Raw genomic sequence first — 20,822 nt, 5'->3', positions numbered from 1 at the left:
TAAAACCTGTGAGTGATGGGGGTAGTTTGGTGGTGTTGAAAAGCAAGCCATTCATTTCAACACCTATTTTTGGAAATCATTTTCCCTGCATCTGGATGGAGAAAGGCATGTTCAATTTCCAACAGTCTGCATGAGGTGTTTGACACAGGGTCTAGTCCAGCAGTCATTGAAACCAGGCAATCGTTTTATGGGCTTCAGTGATCTGCAGTTCACCTCCAAGATGGATTTAGTTCTGCCAATATTAAGGTCTGGGGAAACACTTGCCTTCCAAGAATGACAGTAATATTTGCTTTATAGCAGGTGTGAGGCTATGCTCCATGATATGTCAACATAGAGATCTATGGGTGTGCAACACACAGGGGTGAAAGAAGACAAGTGCAAGCAGCAGAGAGGGTTCCCGCTAACTCAACTCTAACAGAATATTGCCCAAACTTCATCAAACAACTGCCATCAGAAATCCCCCATCCTGAGCTGAGGGTCAGAAGTGCAAGGTGCCTCTTGAAGTGAAAGAGGATGCAGGCAATGAACTGCACTGAAAGACAGAGATGGGCTCACCATGGCTGCACAGTGAGTTAGGCTAAGAAGCCTGGAGAGAGGGGCTGGCTGTTTAAATCAAGGTGGCTCCTGTGGAGAAATTAGAACAGCTGTGTTGAAATGCTAGGCTGATCAGACAGAGGGGAAAAGATGCCACTCATGGGGTTCCTGTCACATCTTTGTGATCTCTTACCCATCTCCCAGAACAGGTGTATGACCAAGGTGTCATCTCCTTCCACCTCCAGCAACCACTTCAGTGAGTGCATTGTCCACGAGGAAAACAGCTGGATGTGGTGTGGCTTTGGTTTATTCTTTTTTTAAACAAAACTTGGACTCTCTTTTGCATGGCCTGGAGACTGTCCCTCTGAGTAAGCCGCTCAAGTAAACCCTCTTCCCTTCCAAGTGGTAGTTAAACCCCTTTCTGTCAAGGTATTTGTTTCTCAACAGGAATAAGGGAACTCTACCAACAAAACATTTTTTTTTTTACTCTGACTGTGCCCTTCTTTTTGCCTCTCCTTGTGCCCTGAGAGAGCATGAGGAGATGGGAGGAGAAGAGCAGTGCTTGGAATTCATGCTCAAGTGGTTGATAAATTGCCCACAGTAACTCTGTGACTAGTCAGACTGGTAAAGATGAATTATGGGTGAAAAAAATTAATATACAATCAGAGACACAGGTGCATAAAATGAAGTTTACCTCACATTTGCTTCTTTAGTTTGTAATTTGATTGATCACTTCAGTTTTATGAGTCTGCAAATGTTGGCGCAGTCCCCTGCCGAGTGTTTGAACAAGACTTTAATACTAATGACTGTTCTGTTCAACTCTATTGATTTTCAGGTACTTCACTTATTCATTTAGACTTTTGGATGCCCATTTTCCCAGAATTAGTATCATATTTGTACTGGCAAAGGGAGCGAAAGAAATAGTGTTACCTGTCCTTGGATGGCAGCATAATGCTCAGGCTTTAATTACCTCTAAATAAAAAATTGGAAAGTGGAAAATATCAACATGCTTTTTCCATCATTAGTTTATTTTCTTCTGTTTCTGCGCTGTTGCTTTAGTGAGGTTTTGTGTTTTGAGGAGGGAAGAGCCCCTGCTTCAGAGGCCTTTCAAACTGTCTACATAATGGAGACACTGCAATCCGTGTAAATGATACGTGCATGATTTTACATACTTCCCTGGTCTCTGACAAATTAGCCCAAATTATTAATTTTTTTTTTGCCAAGCTGCCTGGAGCTATTAGCACTCTGTGATTATTCTGGAAGACTTTGCTCTAATTATGAGTAAAAAATATTATTCCATTCACATAGAGCTCAGTGTTCTCAGCACGGAGCTGGAGGACAAGGGCATCCAGCCTGGGCAAGGGCAGCCCCCTGTTGCTGGGGCTTGGGCAAGGTTGCTCTGCTGGGAAGCAGTTTCAGGCGCAAACCACTGATGCTGGTGGGGAAGATTGGAAGGGGCCCTTGCAGCTCCTGGATCACCAACATGACTGTGCAACCAGATGTCCCCAAATGTCCCCCTCACAGGGTCCTACGAGCCCCTTCTTGCCACCAGTGGCTTGTAGAGCAGAGCAAAGGTTCTCCTCTGCCCTTTAGTATCAGGGTGGCAACACTGGGGTCTCCTTCAAGTAAAGAGACAACCTAATGGGGCACATCAGAAGTGAAGGGTTACTAAAGGTGGCCGAAAAGAGGACGGTATTTGAAGCTGCTGTAAAATGCTTTGTAGTTTTTTGTAATGCACTTTGTAGTTTAAGCCATGTCAACAACAGATATTCTAATATGGGCTGCAGCATCACTCTAAAAGACTGACAGTAGTACAGGCATCCAAGATAGCTGGTTTAGGATGACTGGATGTTGTTTAAGCCAAAAATGTTTATCAGCTCATATGCAGGAGGGCTTTCTGCAGTAGGTTGTGTAATACAGGGATGTTCCTCTAGTGAATGAAAAGGGTTGAAATAGGGCAAAGAGTTTTACGTAGTGCCTAGCAAGATTCCTTTCTGGCCCTGGGAACAAACAGGTTGGCAGGAGATTATTCTCAGCTTGTCTCTAGATTGTTTTAAGCCAGCTGGCCTGTTTGGTTAAATGACAATTCTTAAATTGATTTGTTGGGGCCAGAATAATGGCTTGACTTCAGCACTGTGGTCGTGCTCTAGCAATCACTAAAACAGTCTATGTTGGAAGTTTGTACTCCATCTTTCTGCCTTTCAGGGTGCCTCTTCTGCTTCCCATCACATTTATGCTCCAGGTTATCAAAGACCTTTTGGCAGCATATTTTGGCTTAAACTCCATCAATAGGATCTTGGTGGAATTCATTTTTCATCAGCAAAAATACACATATTTATGGTCTTATAATTTTATCTTGCCGGAATAAGCATCACTGCCACAGGCACTCAGGCTGGTTTGTGTACCCTCTATCAGGTCTTTCACTGACTTTCTACAAAGCCACATCCCTCATGGGTATTACTATGGTCAGCATGCTGTTTGACAAAGTAGGAGCCTACCAGTTCTGGGTGGGGAAAAAAAAACCCTTTGGGGTTTAGTAAAATGAAAATACTTCTGCTGCTATCCCTCATTCACCTTTCTCAGTAAAAATGTGAACTTCCTCCTTGGAGGTGAGGCAGAACCAAACTCCAGGGTGGGAGTGCTTCTGCATTCCTGATTAAAAGCAGGCTGCCAGTTCAAAGCAGACCTTGTGACTGGGACCTGTTTCCTTCTTTTGAGACCACAAGCAGTAAAACAAACGACATCTGGGAGGTAGGCTAGGTCCTGTGGAACAAGATGCCTTCCTTTTAGCCTTTGTTCTTGGAAACAGGTAAAATCTACTGAAATGTGAGTTTCTGCTGCAGCCCAAACTGAGCCCAGAAGAAACTACCTATAGCAGAAAGCACAGTTTGAGTGCTAGTTCCTCCTCTTTTACTTGTTTCTCTTAATTTCCTCTGCTCCTCTTCACTGGCAGAAAATAAAAGAAACCCTACCCCAAGTGAAAACCCAAACAACCCCAAAAAGCCAAATCCTACAATCCCAACATTCCACCAAATAAATCCAAAGGAAATAGGGTGGCATGGGGTGTGCAAGGTGGTGCATGCAGCTGTGCCATGCCAATGTAGAAAGTGTCTCAGGCAGCATCCTAGGAAACAAGCAGGCACAGAGATATTTGGGGTGGGAAGATGGCAGACAAAAGTGTGAGGACAAGGAAGTGTTGTTCATGAACAAATCTAGCTGTGCTATTTGACAAGCTTTGCAGAATTTTGCTATCTTACTACTCTTGGTTAAAGGATGATGAAAATGAGTTAGAAGGGAAACTTGGAGTGTTTTGTAAATATCTGGTCTCCTGGGAAAAAGCTGGCTAACAAGGATGATAAATGAGAGAGAATTAGAGTTGGTTAGTGCATTTGTTTACGGTGAGAAATACATCTGTTTGCCAAAAAAGAAATCATTACTGGGAATGTGTGGTCTCTGTGGAGAGCACTGAAAGAAGGCAGTGAATGAAATCCCAGTGACACCCCGCCCTCGGCCCCATCCATGGCTGGATATCATGTGCACACAGGGTGGCAGGGCTGCTCCAGTTGGGGTGGATGGTGCTGGCTGCTCCCCAGGATTCATCCATCAGCTGCTGAAGCCTCGGAGCCCCCTCCTTGGTAGTGCTCTCATGCCATGGAAAAGAGAGGAAGCTCCTTGCTAGCCAAGGTGCAGCAGGGGAGGTTGTATGGGCAGTATGGCCTTCAGTGGCAGGCTTGACATGCTGGTGTAAGCCAGGGATTACAGGTGACCCGTGAAACCAGGAGTGTTTTCTTCCCAGTGGGTGCTTCAGCTGCCAGTCTTCCACAGTCCAACCTGGAGTCTTGACTGAAGGAACCTGTGAAGTGAGAGAAGGTGTCAGTTTTAGTGCTTCAGAGAGAGCATTTTCTACACACAAGGTCATTCCAGCCTTTTCCTCCCTTGTTTTCTGCTTTCCAAGTGCAATATTCCTGTAGCTTTCTAAAGCATGCATTTCTCATGTGCTGCTGCTGTGAGCAAGAAAGGTCTCTCCTACCCTGCCCAGCAGAAAAGGATTGATAAATCCTACCTCTCTGGGAATTTTCCTTCTATTATACTCAATTTCAAGCCATTTTTCACATCTGCCTCTCAAGTAATTTTATTGCAGAAATGACAGCAGCTGGTATTGTACAACATAACTGTGGCAAATGTAAGATGCATGATTGGTTTTGGGGACAGCGATTGCCCAGGGGGAAAAAACTAGAAAAAAATGTCTTGGCTCATTGCTAGCTTCCTCTCATCTATTTGTGACATATCCTGATTTTTAGAAGACTATAGACACCATGAATTAAACATATATTAACTACATATATTAATGTGGCACATGTATTAAAACCCAGCAGCTTAGAAGTCTGTGTTCCTTGCTGCTTATGCTTATTCATCCGTATCCCTTTGTGTTGTTCACCATAAATTTTTGACCCTTGAATATCACGGTTAATTAATTTGCTTTGATCACTGCCTAAATCAATTATAATGACATGCTAAATTTTATCCCCAGCAAAAAAAAAATGCTGGCAATGATTACTTTAAATACAAATTAAGTCTGCTTTAATATTCTAATCTGGCATGCTGCTGTTCAATAAGGTGCCATCACATGAAGGACATTTTCTTTTTTTCCCAAATGCTGTAATAATAGCATTTGCTGAAGCATCCCTATTTTCCCCCTTGCTGAGTTCCTGTAGCTCTGTCCAGATGAATATAAACTTGTGCTGACTTTACCTCGGAGCCCTCAGACCCAGTTGATGTTAGGCTGGCAGTAATGTCCTTAGGCTGGGCTGTAGGAGGGACTGATAGCAGGTCATTTTCAGACGGAACAGGTTGTCCCCACTAACAGTTTTGAGCAGAAAACAGATGTTAATGTGTTTGTGATGTTCTGGATTTTTTTTTCCATTTGAAACATTTTCAAAAATAATTGATTTTTATCTCCTTTTTTATTTTAAGGTTGGGTTTTTTGCCAATTCTCAAAGCCTGCAGAACATAAGTAGTTATTCCTGCTGAAAGAGAGCAAACAGGCAGTGCTTTCAGCCTTCATCATGCTGAACAATGAGGGGAAGGACAGAGGCCATCACTTAGTTATGTCACATATCTCACAGATATGGCTGTTTTCAAAGGTGGCCTAATAAATGCGGCACAACATATGGGAATTGTCATCACTGAGATACAAGAATACTGTCCTGAATTGAAAATGGAGCAGCAGGGGGGAGCACACTGGTGTTACTTTGACCCTTCCAGACTCCTCTGACTGTCTCTTCTCTTTTTTTTTTTTCCTAAACTGGAGTTGTGAGAACTTTCTTTCTTATAGAAATATATGCCTGAATGTAGAAAGTGCTGTTCATCAGAGTTGTTAAACAGTTGTTAAATATTTTGGAAGGCACAAGCATATCTGAGGCTTCGCCTCACCTCCATAACTGGGAAGGGTCTTTGTGGCAGGAGAAGCAGTGTGATCTTTCTGTGCTGTGATACAAGACAAATTTCTTAAGGCCAGGTCAACGTTTAATGGCACTTTACAGAAACAGCAGCTACTGACTGCCCATGCCTCAACACTTCTCCCGGCAGCCTCCAGGGCTGTGGACCACATGGGGTGCAAAGATGTATTTGTTGAGGTTTTTGCAATGGCAGAGCCTTGAGGAAAGCTTGGAAAGCAAGACCAAGGACAAAGGCAGTGTTTGGCAGTTCCTGGCCATGGCAAGCAGCTACCAGGATCTATTTGACCTTGCTGCACCACACATGCCACATGTGTCCTCCTGCTGCCAGCAGAGCTGGTCCTTGGCTGTCACTCACACTCCTGGATGGCTCCCCTTGCACAAAATTTCCTCTGCTCTTTCAAAGAGCTTTTGTGCAAAGGGATTTCAGGATTTATTTATGTATCACTAGTAGTTGACTTATTTGTCACCCATGGCCTTATGGCGGCCAACCGGATGCCTCTCCAAGACCTTTTCTTGGAATGGTTCTCCTACGCCTTCTTTCTATGTAGGATAAGAATCCACAGTGTGGGGGTATCCCAAAATGCCTCTTCAGCGCAAGTTGGCATGGACCCACCAGAAAAACTATCTTGCCACTGTCAGCAAGAACTTGCTCTCCAGGGCAGGTATTTCCAGAATAAAAAGCTAACCTTCCTGGATCCTAAGCAGGGGATTTTCCTTCCAAACTCTGTTCCCTGCTTTGTACCTTCCTGCATGCCACGTTCCCCTGCCGGGATGAACCTCAGCTGAGTATAACCCTTATCCATGCAAGAGCAAATATTTCCTCTATACCCTCCCCAGCAAGTCAGACTGATGTTACATGAGTAACGCTCTTTTAGCCTTTTAATGGATGAGTTTTCCTTCAGGAGGAGTCACTAAAGTATGTCCTCTGCACCTCACGCAGTGCAGTCAGGATATGAATTTCAGCTCTTCAGCTGATCTGGACTTTTCCTTGGGAAATAAATGATGCCCTGGAGCAAAATAAATGAACTCTTGCTACTGGACTTTCATAGAAGGTGACTGGATAATTGATTGTTAGTCCAATAAAAAGTAACTGATGAGGAGTTCGTGGACTCATACATCATTTCTGTGCTGGGACTGATATTAAAATAGAAAAAAATGGTAGGAAATGGAGGGAAAAGTTGGTAGGATACTGTGAGGCTGATCTGGTTGTTTTTCATTTTGTTCTTGCTCTCCTAGGTGGGACTGAGTGTTGCAATACGAAAAGCAAAAAGAATTATGAAGACTTCCAAGGACTTGGTAAGAAATCGATGGCATTAGGGTGTTTTACTCTGTACTGGCATTTTATCAGGAGTGAGTCCTTGTTTGTTTTTGTCTGACTGTGAATCCTCCTGATTAGCATTGAATTGGATGCTGACTCACTCCTCCTTGATACAGGATCTGCTCTATCAGGTGACACTGGAAGAGAGGGAGAAATAAAGGAAAAATATGAAAGTATGGGGAGAGCATAAAAATAATGAAAAATGCAGCTACCTTGTAGCTGTATGTAAGTGACCCATTGTCAGTTCATGCTTATGAACTGACCCATTGCCTCAGAGCAGAGCAACTGCACTTTAGGGCTGTCTGGAACTCAAGCAATGGCCTGAATGCAAATTCTGCATATTTTTCTGTATTTATGAGTTTCTGCTTTTGCCTCTAAAATTTAAAAAATGGGATTTGAAATCTTTCTGCCTCCAACAGTTCTCAGATTTGTAGAGGATCTCTAAAGGGTAGCAGAGAAGTGTAGCGTCTTTTATTCTGCTAGGTTCACTTAGCTGAGTCAGTTCAGCCCTAGAGTTTGCTTCCAGTTAAGTCATTTAATGCAGAGGAAGTGCTTTAAGTGTTTGTGAAGAAATTATTTATATTGCTTATTTCTGAATCCTTACTGTGATGCTAGTCACAAAAGTGAAAATTGAGGTGCCTAATTAGCCTTTGGGCAATTGCCAAATTACCAAGCCAGGAAAATAAACAAAGTGCAGGAGAGACGGGCCTCAGCTCCCACAGAACAGCAACCAGCAGGATCTCTTACTCATTTCCCTTCCTATTCGCTGCTGTGCTACTGATGGCCTGAAATTTCTGCTCAAATTACATGAAAGTTTAATTTTTCTTTCCCTGGAGCAAATTCCCACATTAACACCTGTAACAAGATGCTCTGAGTCAAGAGGTCCTCTCTGTGAGCTGGAGATAGGGTGCAGGCACGAGGCTGGAGAGGAACTGGCACAGGAGTGCTGCCCTGTGGGATAAAATTCCTTTGCTTCCTTGCATGTGCTGTACCCTTGGCATATTGGGTAGAGTCCCTCACATGGCCAGCCACGTCCCACTTTCTTGGGATGGGTGTGCCACATCCTTTCAGGCTGTCCTGAGTAGGGTGGCATGGTTGGCATCAATCTTTGGGTGCAATAGGCTCCCCTATTTTGCCTTTCCTCTTGCGTATCCTCAAAACTGCTCAATGCCCCGATACCTCTCTCAATCTCCATTGGCCCTTGGCCCCTTCCTGCTCCTAGCTGCCAATTTGCCAGTGGGAAGGACAAACAGACTGGAAGCAGAAAGGTCACAGTTGGGTTTCAATGTATTTCCAAACCTCCTGCACAATGCAAGGTCAGCTCAAATTAAAACACATATCATATGCTTGCTTGGGCCTCTCCTGCAGCTATTCCTAGTGTGCTTCCTGGCTGAATGACCCTGGCTGAAACTTATTTTCAACCTGGAAAATAGAAAATAACATTTCTAGAGGCATTACTTCAGCTTGCAATTTCCCATTCTCCCATACTGAAGTTATTTTCAGACCCAGAAAAACAATGCAGTAAGAAACAAAAAAGAGAATCTCTAGGAAGGAGCACAGTGGGAATCATGCTTGCATAAGCCATGTATCCCAGAGCAGCAGCATGTGATGAAAGAGTAAGGAAATCACCTGCACAGTCTCAGTGCTCCCAAATCATGATCCTCCCTGCACAGGCAGATACACCTTAGTGAGAGCTGAGGAGCTCTCACTGCCTGGGGAGAAGATTACCTGGCTAAATGTGTGGGTGAGGAGCCAGAAACACCCCAGCTGTGGTAGGACATCCCTGCATAAGTATCAGTGAAGAAAGAAAAACATTCATCTGGACTCTTTCATGCTCTGGCTCATGCTAAACCAAAAAGTCAAATTAGATCTGTGAATTCTTCCCATATCTGCTGTTTTGGTTGCTTTTGCTGCACTTTATGTTTGGGGAAAGCCTTTTGAAGAAGTTCTTGCAAGTTAACTGTCCCCATCTTGGCATGGCAGCTGTGTGCGACTGTGCACAAATAAAGAGATGTTATGATGGCTGTTGTAATGAGAATGGGAGATCCATCTGAATCCCAGGATTTCACATTTACTTGGAATTTCTTAGGATCATTATGAGTTTGGAAAAAAGAAAAGGTAATCAGCAGATGTAGAGATGCAGTGAAAGCAGCTACAACTCCAAAAAATTCAAATAAATGTCTCCGTTCATTAAAAGGAGTGAGCCATCTGTAAGGCACTGGCTTAAGCCAAACACCAACAAGCATTAGGGGCTCATTGTTATTCTTTTTAGTAAAACCAATTAAAATAATTACAGAAATGTCATTAGGGAATGTTAACAGGCAATGAATAGGATATTAGTGTTATCAATCACTGTGAGCACCTCTAGCATTAACTCTTCTTGTGGGTGGAGAAGATACTAAGGGGCATCTTGGAGCAACAACAATAAAAGAATGGTGATTAGAGTTCTGGCATTTAATGAGAACAGGCACCATTTTTACAGTCCTGTCATGACTACAAGGTCCCTGCAAGTCACAGCCTGGCAGTGGGACAAGTGGGAAGCCATGGAGGGAGCCCAAAACGAGCTGACAGGCAGGGAAGGACATAAGCTGGTCTCCTGCCCACTCACCCATGTTACACAGGGGCAAGTAGTCCATCTTCTGTCAACAACTCATGCTGCTGTTGTGGCCCATCTCTGCTGGGAAGGACCCAATAGTGCCTGTTCACACAAATATTCTCTCCTTTTTTATACCTGTATTCCTTGCCTTTTCAGAGTAGCCCAAGACAGCCTCAAAGACCAGATGAGCCACTCTCCTGCACAATGCCAAGCAGAGCTAAAACATTACCTCCAGATCTCACTGTCCCACCTGCTGTAGCAATACAAAGGCTGTGGAGCCAGAGGCTGCTGGGCTTCGCAATGCTGCTGCAGTTGGTCCTCAGTAACAGCATTGACAGACTATCATCATGTATCCACTGCCACCAAAGTTGGGCAGTCTTTGGGACTGCAGGATAAGCTTCCTTTCAAATCAACGGAGTGCCAGTCAGTAAGATTTTTCAAAAGACTAGCTGAGAAAAAGACAGGAAAGATTTTATTCTGTTTACAGCAAAGGGTAAACTTTTAGCACAGCCTGTGAGCGGAATAAAAGAAGGTTTTACTTATGTACTTATTTTTTGCAAGCCCTGTAGTTTGTCTTTCTGGTGCAGTTCAGACTCCAGGTGCCTTAACTTCAAAGGCTTTGCATACTGTGGCTTAGGCTGAAGTGAAAAGCTGACAGCTCATGAAGACCCTTTAAATCTTAGCCTGATGGAAGGCTTAAAGCATCTCTGGTGCTTCTGTTGGCAGGATTAGTCCTGCATGAAGGAGGCGGGGGGGGGGGGGGGGGGGGGGGGGGGGGCGATGGTGTGGAAATTATTTCTTTCCTCTTTCCAGGAAGAGTACATAGGTTTGTAAATCTCTTTGGGAAAAGCTGGCATCCTGTGCACCTCTCATGCTCTCTGCCCACCTGACCATACACACAGAGCAAAAAGGAGGCCTGTGTCCCAGCCAGTGCTGCAGGACACAGGCCTAAGGCAGCCAATAGCTTGACCGTAGAGGTGCAGAGGGACGGGGGAGCGCAGAAGGGAACTGGAGCTGCAGCAGTGGGACCAGGTTGGTTGTTCAGCCTAAGGAAAGGCCCCATTTCCTTGGCTGCTTTTAGCTTTTTCTTCCCACTTCTTTTGTGGTTGTGTTCTGTTTTCACCTTTCACTTCACCACTACCTCCTACCCCTCCAAGCTAGTGTGAAAAAGGTTTGTCATTTGAGTGTGTTGGACAGAACTGAAGAAGGTTAATTGGTGGCTTTTTTTCAGGTTTCTTGTCTCCTTGACCTTCCTTTTTCTTTTCTGCTTGATTTCATTTTTGCCTTCTTCAGAAAGTGCACTATTACAGCTCCTACTCCACTGCAGATCTCTCCTCCTCCTCCTTTTCAGTGGTCCCTGAAAAAGTTACCATTCTTTTTCATCTTCACCTTGCTGCACGGTCCCTTCAGCCACCAGCACAAATGTTGGCTGCAATCTTTGTACTACAGGCTCTGTCCCCTCTCTACTAGCCCAGTTCTCCTCTCCATCCCGAGATCCTGGCTTTGGCATATTTCTGTGCCTGACCTCCTCCTGCTCTGGGCAGCCTGAGACGCTTATTTCCATTGCCCCTTGTTACCTGTCCAAGCAAACACCTTCCCTGGAGCTGCAAGGCAATGCCCTACGCTCCTTGGCCTCACTGCCTTGCTGTGCTGCATCCAAGTTCTCCTTTGTCACTAAGAGCTGTGTACACTGGAGTTATAGACCCACATGATGTGTAATAACCTTCCACTGGCCTCTACTGAGCTGCATCCAAGCTTTACTTCCTGTTTCATGATGGGCATGGGTTGCAATATCATTAGGTTAAAGACTACCTTACTCTTTTTTTTCTGTGTATATAAAGTATGTAACAGAAGGCAGTTGGTCCAAGGACAGAGCTTTCAAGTGCTATGTCTGTATAAACAATTACCCTTCTTTGCATAAAGTTGTGAGTATGTCCATCTGCTCCATATTTACATGGGAAATGTAGCCTGAGTGAATACAGAGAACTGGGCTGTGCATCAATTAGCTCTCTGCATTTAGAGACTACTTGAGCACCCTCAGTGTTTCAAGACCAGCTGAACTTACAGTGAAGCCACATGGGCAGCTTCTTTGTGGGATTAATTGCCCATGCAACACAATTCATTAGGAAGGTTTCTTTCAGCTTCTGAAGCTTTCTGGCTACCTGGAGCATCAACTGGATTGCCCCAAGGCTATGGCCTACTAATGTTGAAAGAGTTTTTCTAGCAGCAGCTGTCTTTTACATCTTACAGGTTTGGCCAAGATAAAATCTAGATTTCCAGGTAAAAATCTCATTTAAAAAAAATCAAGGGTATTCTGTGCACAGTCTGGATCCTCTCATTTCTCCTCTTCTTAGAGTTGTCCCTGGCCTTCGGCATGTAGAAACCAGACTCATGGCTCCAAGTTGTGGCTTTCATTAGTTTTACACTGTGTCAGGTGCCACCACGTTTACCAAACATGAGAACAGTAATTTTTACAAAGAATGAAAAAAAAAAAAATTGGTTACATGAGAGAGGACAGGAACTTTTTCTTTCCTTTTTGAGTTTTACAGGTCTTTGAAAGCAAGAATATTTGGTTTGTAAAATGCTTTGCCTTAATCCTTGACTGCTGTGTCAGATCTAAATCCTCTGGCATGTAGCATCCTTATTGGCATCATTGGAATTTTTGGATGTTTCTAGGCAGAAAATACATGATTAAGTTTTGTAATTTACTGACGCTGAATATTCCAAGCTACACCACCTCTGTGAACTAATGCATCCATCCACTTTTATTTTTCTTCCTCTCCAGAAAAGCTTCATGGGGTTCTCAAGTGTATGTGCATTTCCTCTTCTGGCTAACCTGTGTGAGAAGATTAAATAGTATGTATACATTTTCAGTCCTTAACCAGAAACAGAACATGGTAAATTTGCTTCTTTCAAAAGTCATCCTTAGCTAACAAAGCTTCCCATATTTACTTGTGTTGGTTTCCTTTATAAAACCACTGTCTATGTAGTACAAAAGGAGCCTGCACAGAGTACAGTTAAGTAATATTCTTCACAGGGATCCTTGTGGTTGTTTTAGCGCTTAAACAATTTGCTCAATTTGAGCACATCCCAGAGCTCAAATATGTGACACTCTCACAGATGTGACATCTCCAAGAGGAAGCCACCTTTCTCCTGGGTATTTCTGAGCCCAAGAAACTTCTTCACTTCATTTGTTAACCCAGTTGTGGTGCCCATGTCTCAGTGCAGGAAGGCCACCAGCACCTGCATAACTCTGTGAGGAACCCAAATTTAATGTCAGTTGTGAAGCATAGAACAATCCCAAGATGTTTAAGAAAGTCGGGTGGAAGGCATCCAGGAAAAACAACTCATGACAGTGCTGACTTTGAGTCAGTTCCTAAGAAAGGCCAGGGAAATGAGCTGGGCAATTACTCGTAAAGTGTATTTGTCAATGTACTCCTATGACTTGGAGGAATACTCGGGCAGGTCTAAGAATAAATCTGGATTATCAGCTGTATATTTTACTGATTCAAGTGCCAAGACTAACTTGCTCACCTATTTCTGCTCATTTAACTGAAATTGCAAATATCAGGAGTTTATTTGGAATGGGTTGAGTGACATGAAAAATCTTGCAAGTGTCTTTTGAAATGTTAGTCAGGATGCATAAGCTGAGTTTGAGCCCTGTGAGTTCAGACAGTGGAAGGGAATTGAATTGTGTACCGTATGTTGGATTGCACATATTCAACTCAGATTTTCTGATCTCTCCCTCATGCACTCTCTCTCCCTCATTGTTTTTGGGTTTTTACTTTCCTCTTTCTGTAGCTAAAAACAAAACAAAACAAAACCAACTGACCAAAAAAAAGAAAAAAAACAAATTTTTACCACAGATTTGTCGTCCCAGGTTTTTTTAGAGACTGCAGGTTTGACATTGAAGACATACAGGAGTCCATCAGCCTCCTCTCCAGAGCTCAGTCAGTGGATATTGAAATACAGAATTTACCCTTTTGGGCAGGATCACTTTGCTGAAGTACAAGCAGAGAGGCACAACTGAATACAGAGCAGTGAATATCATGCCAGTTATTATCTGTTCTGTACACTTCGCTGTGTTTTTTATTTTCCTAATAGATTCCCTTCCATATGTTAACACTTTGGGTTTTGTTTTTTGTTTTTTACAGTGTTCTAAGAAATAAACTGCCTTTTGAAGATTTTGATGGAGATAAATTTAGTACCTTCCCAGTAAGCAAAGCCTTTTCTTTGGTACAGTAATCCCTTGATAATGACGATGTCTCTGGGATTCCTCCTACTTTCTGCAAAGCCTTATCCATTCATGTGAAAATAGGAATAAAATGAATGGAAGGTTTTTTTGTCATAAAATGTTGGGTTTTTTCCTGGATGAAAAAGCAATCATTTATGTGTGCCACCTGGGGAAATGCACACATAAAGCTGTGCTCCCTGCAGAAGCAAATGGCTCTGCTGCTGAGTGGTTGTTTACTGAATTAATAAGAGGTGAAGTAAAGTCATATTAAACAAAAAAAAATAAATTGGCAACTTGTCTTATTTCTGCAGCAAAGCATGCAAGGTGTCACTTATTAAAGCTTAGCAAAGGGACTCTGGAATACAAATGTGTTTACTGGGTTTATATTCCTACACCTTGAGTTAGATTCTCATTTTAGATATTTTAAATTAGAAGTGCAAGAGTAATAATGGCTGTCCTACCTGCATGTTTCTCCTGGCCTTTAGACGTTGAGGGGCTATCACTGGCGAGGCAGAGACTGCAACGACAAAAACACAACCGTGTACCCTGGCAGGCGGTAAAGATTTTCATTGTTTTAAAGGCTTCTTATTAACTGTGGCTTCGAGAAGAATGAGCTCCAGATTTTGTTGTGACCATACTCTTAGACAGTACATCACTGCTTGTTGCTTGACTTCACTGTGAGGGAGACAAGAGGGGATGTTCAAGACCAGGGATGGGACTGCTTTGCAGAGGGGGTGCACATATTTCTTTCCTTTCTCTAAAGGATCTGCAGTTAAAATTGGTCAGACATGCCAGAGGTGGGGAGGGGAACTGTGCCACTGACTAAAACAATAAGTTTTAGTCAGCAACTTCCAGTATTACCTTTAAATTAATGTTGCATTTTGCATTTGCATTTTGCCGGGAAAAATTGCCTCTCCTAGATCCAAAGGGGGAAAAACCCCACCCGTCCATGCACGAAGGAATTTCTAATTCCTTTTTAATTTTGGTGAAAAATGGCACTTGAGATCTGATTTCCCAATTTTTTGGTAACATTTCTTATCCTTTTGTTTCTCCATTTTAGTCCTGATAATTGGGATGCAAAAAGTGACTCTAACTGCAATGGCATATGGGTAAGTAAATGATGTTGCTTCCTGATTGCTGCTTCTCTTTTGTCCTCTTTGGTTTTATTAGCTGATATTAAGTTTGTTTATCGATGCTTTGGATTATTTAAATTATAGCTTATTAAAATAATGGTAATTAAAATATTAAATTAATATACTTATTAAAATAATGTCACTGCATCATTATTATGATGCAGTGCCTCCTGCAGGCATACATTCAAGAATAACTAAATTCTCAGCCTCTGTTTTGCACTGCCATTCTTCAGGTGCTAGATAGGTACTGCTATCTACCCTTTCTCTTCTCCAACAGGGTGTGGATCCAAAAGATGGAATTCCCTATGAGGAGAAGTTCTGCAAAGGTAAATCATTAGAATCAATACAAGAAACCAAGAAACCACTTATGTATTAATTTTATAAATATTTCAATATTGGCACATTCACAAGGCAAGGGAAAGACAATAAGCTTTATAGCATCATGAGAAAAGCAAAATTTTTGAGTTATTTTGATCTTGAGGATGGGTAAAGATGAAACTTGTAAAACACAGGCTGCTGGTAATTTCCCCTTAAAAGTCAGCTCGGTAACGAAACTGAATACACAGATTGGGGACAGCAGCAAACTGAGATGTCAGCTCTGCATCTTCTCTGGTGCCTGAAAACTAACCCAGAGTAATGGCTTTGAGATTTAGGGAAGCAGCTTAACATTTGCATTTGTCCAGTTTTACCTCTTGCCATAAATACATACATTTTTTTCCAGATAAGGCCTTAAAAGGGTGAAGTGATGGCATCAGCTGATCTCCCTGACCATGATGTGGGTGGGTGCCTGTGGGCCCACACTGCACAAATAAAAGCCTCACAAACCAGCAGTGACTGCAGTTGCCACTCACCTCACCTCACACTGAAATCAGTATCCTGGGGATGAACCATTGCCTGGCAAGACTCCTCAACATTTTTAGATGAAAGGCTAATCTACAAATGTTAAGTGACATTAATTATAAACCAGACAGATTGTTCTAGCAGAAATACTCATATGAGTAGCACATCCACCACCCAGTTCTGTTATAAGGAGCTTTGAACAATTTTCTGAGTAATCCGATTTCCCTAAATGTTTTAGTACTTTTAAATGCATAATCTATGGATAGTAAAAATAAACACTGTCTGCACAGCAGAACCTCTGAAATAACACACAATGTGAATACAGGATTCTTTTCCGATTAGCAAGACCTCCCGCTGTTTTTCATGCCCAGTCCCCAGTCGTTTCTCTAGGGCTGTTGGCAAATGCATTAGACGGTTTCTGCTGCAGATGGAGTGAAAATCCTATTGCAGTGTCTGAACATTTAAGCCCTGTGAAGAGTGATGTAGTCAGTCACCCTGTGACTCCATCAGCTGCTACTGCTGTTCCTGTTTAAGCACTCTCCAAGCTGGGTTTCAGTTTGCTCTTTCTGCCCATGTGACTAACAAAATGCATCCATCAGGTGCAGACTCCAGAGGGGTTGTGCTCCTGGGAGACTCGGCCGGTGCTCACTTCCACATCCCTCCCGAGTGGATGACCGTCACACAGATGTCAGCGGTGAGGAATCACGTTCAGCTTGCCAAAACCACTGATTGCCATTTGCTTTCTCTGCTGTGCTGCAGGTTGCCAAGGGGAAACAAGTGCAAAATGCTTCACTGCACTGGAATTTGTAGTTATGGTCTCACGTGTATCAGTCCCCTCCCGCATCTGCTCCTATGAAGATAAAAAAGCACAGCCCTGTGCTACTGCCGCTCCTCTGGCATCTGTGCAATTGGGTCAGGGAAGAGTTTGGCTGCAGTGTCCCGGTGCTGTGCCAGAGACACAAACCAGGACATCTGGCTTCCCACGCACGTGCCTGCGGCTCAAGGAGACCTGTGCTGTCTGTGGGATCAGACCTGCCATTAGCAGCCTGCTTGGGATGGCTCATTGCTGTGAGAGTGTTTGCAGAAGTGACCCTGCTGACACTCGGGGGATTTCTGCTTTAGGCATCTTTGAAATGACATGCCCTGGATTGTTTTCCCTCATCCTGTGGCATAATCGAAATAGGTCTCATAACTCCAGTGTTCTGCTTTTGAGGATTGTTGAACAAATGCATTCGCAGGTGTTTGAGGGTCATCCAAGTATTTATAATAGATTTGTCCTTAAGGGAAGAGTTCCTGTGACCATAAAATATCACTGCCACACTGATGTCTACCCTTGGGTGGTATCCCAGCATTTCCTATTTTCAAAAAACAACAAAATGCACCTGACTGTGAACTATACTGAGCCTGTTGCAGTTCACTGGCATGTAATGAAATAATTGAGAGAAAAACATAATTCCAGCAAACTGCAATTATGGGCTGGAGATAAATGTGCAGGTATGTTCCCAACCTTCACTGTTGTTTCCTATCCTATCAGTCTCTAGCCAGGGAGGACTGTACTTTGTCCTTCTCTGCACAAGAGTCTGTTGCACAGGGGTGAGCAGATAGATCATCATTGCCCACCCTTCCTGATGAAAACCTTCTACACATCCACTGGTGTCTGTAGAACAAGGTTACAGACATTTTCTGGAGAACAATTCTTTTCCCGGACTGTTAGTAGTTGCAATGCTGTGGGAGGTCTGAGGGTTTTTTTCCACTTCTGCTCCCAGAGCTGATTTAAATGTTGCAGATTAGCCATTGTTTTTCTTTGTTAAATGCTTATGAACAACAATTAGACGAATGACACTGATGACAGAGCTGATGAGGAACATAATAAATTACCCCTAATGATAATTGAGATTATCTCATCTAATAGAGATGATCATAATACTGATGGCAAGGATGATTCTGACAGTAAGGCTGGTAGTAAAGCCATGTAGGCAAGACCAGTTTTAGACTATGTCAGCATTTTATTATCATTGTAATGAAGATTTAGAATGAATTTCTCTTGCTTGAAACTTGTTGATCCACCAGCTGGATGGATCAAGGTCTGCTAATAGCATGCCAAAGCAAGCTTCAGCGTTGGGAGCTGGAGTAGAGATTACAAAAGTGAGTTTTGGAGGCTCTTTGTTACTGTCTGATGAGTGCAGAGCAGCTTGCATGGGGAGGGAATTGGTGCACTCTGTGTAAAGCCCAAAAAATAAATGTGAGGTTTGGGATAGGAAACAACATGTTTTTTTCTAGGACTATTTCCAAGCTTTCCTACCAACCTGGCAAAAATACATCAGTTAAATATGAATGCAGACATACAGAGATCTCAGTTGTATAAAAACTATTATCGGTGATTAAACTCTAGCAAAAGTAAAAGGTTATTTAATTTGAAGCTCACCATGAGTGTGAAAGCTGTCACCTGAGCATAAAAGCACTAGCAATACCATTTCTGAACTAATTCAGACTTGATCACTGCCTCTTCCTTTTCCTTGTCCTTTGTGTCTTGCTTTCTCTGTGAAGGATGTCAACAGCAGCAATTTAACTGCCTTGGGGTAGTGAAGGTGCAATACTGCTGTCTCTTGTGTTGTATTAAAGCCCACTGGAAAATATCCTTCATCTCTAGACTTAGTTAACAAATTAACTAGCTTCAATGATTTTTCAGTGCAAGGCTTCCCTCAAGGAGAATTTTGAAGCACATCCAGAGATGGTTCTGTGACCAGAGAGAGTGCAGAGAGTCTATGTCCTAATCTTACAGGAAGCATCTTTAATCTGGGACCACAGCAAGAATTTGAAGTTAGGCCTTGGAGAAGAGAGGAAAAGGCATCATCTTTGTGTACCTGCTATTCCCTTGTGCTGTCTAACTCAAGACACTTGGCTTTGATTCTGCCAAAATTTCTTTGATAAAACACGTAAAAGTATTAGTTTGTCAAATGGTTTTATCCACAGTCAATACTAGAGTAAGTTCAAAGCTTTAATTTTCATTTCAATAGAACCTCAAACCTCTACATGGAATTTCAAATACCATTTCTTCACCCCTACCCTGTCCAGATTTTTTATCATGTGTACAGGAAAAAATGTTGTGCCTGTTAATTTAGATTTATTCTGTGGATTATTTTATTACTTTAATATTTTTCTATGTTTTTACATATTCACTATATATGCTTTCTATATTTCACATATTTTGTGTTTATATTTATCCTTTTATTGTTTACATAGACAAGTGTTTATATATACAGGTGTAAAGTAAAATTTACACTTGGTAACAATGCTGTGGGCCCATCTGCTAATCAGCACCACATCAGTGGCAGCTGTTAATTTCAGTTTTAAAGTTAATTAGGTGAGGAAATAATTTTTTAGGAGAGATGCTGAGTATTTCATTAAGAGGCTCTGCAGAATGGTTGTTTTCCCTGATTTTGCTGCACGTAGTCCACCTTGCAAAGGAGAGGCTATGATGAGTACGAAAAGAAAAAGGATGTGAATGAGAAATTCACTCAGGATATTGTCTGGGTAGCTGAATATTCAGCACAGAGGTGACAAGATAAGATTTGGGCCGAACAGCTTTGGAATTCGTATGTTGATGCCATTGACTTGAAGAGCATTGTGGGGAAGATGCTATACATTGGATTTTGGATTTCCTGCCCTCTTAGCTTTGCCCTGTAAGGGTCATAACCCCCAGTGTAATCTGGTGCAGGGGGACTGCTTCTGTTACATGTCTCATGTTGTACGGGATGCATCAAGTTATATCACTCACTTTTCCCACATCAAGTCCTCTGGCATGCTAGATATCAGAGGGGGCACTCTTGTTTTCCAGCGCTATTTCCAAAGCCTTTACCTAGGAACCAGTCACATAGACAGCATCCCTCTCAGAGTATGTTCTTCCCAGAAAGAGCACATGGAGGCATTACTCGGTGTGGGAAACAGCCATTATAAGGTGGAAACATCTTTGAAAACTGCAGCTTGGGCATGCTATTTCTCCAGTTGAAACAAAAAATCAAACAAACAATACAACTAAAAAACCACCATTTTTTCCTATATAGGGGAAGTCACGGGTGCCTTACACAAAGAGAATGATACATCTGTAAGAAGGGGTCAAGTCAATTTTATTTTGGCTTTCTGATTATCAACTGCTCTTGGGTTAGCCAGATTTTTCTTTTAAGAGTTTCAGCAAGAATTGAGCTGAATGTTCATCCCTTTAACCTGAAAATCTGGATGCTAAAAATGGAGTATAAATGCAGTAGACATACACTTTAGAAGGCCTAGCAAAACAGAAGAAGTACTCAGGGGTTTTTTGAGGTAGATTTTTTTTGCAGAAGGCTAATTTTGAAAACACTAGTATGTCTAGTGATGGATATTGTGTTCCTGCTGCTCTGTCCATCTGCTTACTATTGACTTCCAAATAGCTACTAATTACAGCATTTTTCTGTTGTATGTCTGGAATAGAAACAACTTTCATATCTCATTTTAGAGACATTTTTATTTTGAGGTAAAAGCACTATATTTATAAATATGATGGAAATAATACCCTTTCTGGAAAGATGCAGTTTAAAACTGTTGGACCTCTATTTTGTTGCTGAATAAAGAGAAAAATAAATCCTACATTTATCCATAGTCCAGTAGGTACCTAGTTGCCCACAAACTCAAGGGGTTCTCAGTTCTCAGATATCATTAAGGTAACTGTTTC

General features: G+C 42.4%; 1 protein-coding gene across 3 annotated transcripts in view; it reads left to right on the top strand.

Moving 5' to 3' along the window:
- AOAH (acyloxyacyl hydrolase) overlaps positions 1–20,822 on the top strand; it is a 74,237-nt gene that overhangs the window by 20,866 nt on the left and 32,549 nt on the right. For 2 of the 3 annotated variants that reach the window (XM_038127923.1, XM_038127920.1), the window contains exons 6-12: positions 7,230–7,289; positions 12,693–12,763; positions 14,062–14,143; positions 14,627–14,697; positions 15,202–15,250; positions 15,552–15,600; positions 16,714–16,808. In XM_038127923.1, the coding sequence (XP_037983851.1) occupies positions 7,230–7,289; positions 12,693–12,763; positions 14,062–14,143; positions 14,627–14,697; positions 15,202–15,250; positions 15,552–15,600; positions 16,714–16,808 (477 nt within the window). The remainder of the gene's footprint in view (positions 1–7,229; positions 7,290–12,692; positions 12,764–14,061; positions 14,144–14,626; positions 14,698–15,201; positions 15,251–15,551; positions 15,601–16,713; positions 16,809–20,822) is intronic. The other variant, XM_038127922.1, reaches the window with a different exon arrangement.

This window comes from Motacilla alba, chromosome 2 (genome assembly GCF_015832195.1).
Source record: "Motacilla alba alba isolate MOTALB_02 chromosome 2, Motacilla_alba_V1.0_pri, whole genome shotgun sequence".
NCBI classification, from domain to species: Eukaryota; Metazoa; Chordata; class Aves; order Passeriformes; family Motacillidae; genus Motacilla; species Motacilla alba.
This window is presented reverse-complemented; position numbering and strand designations above follow the sequence as displayed.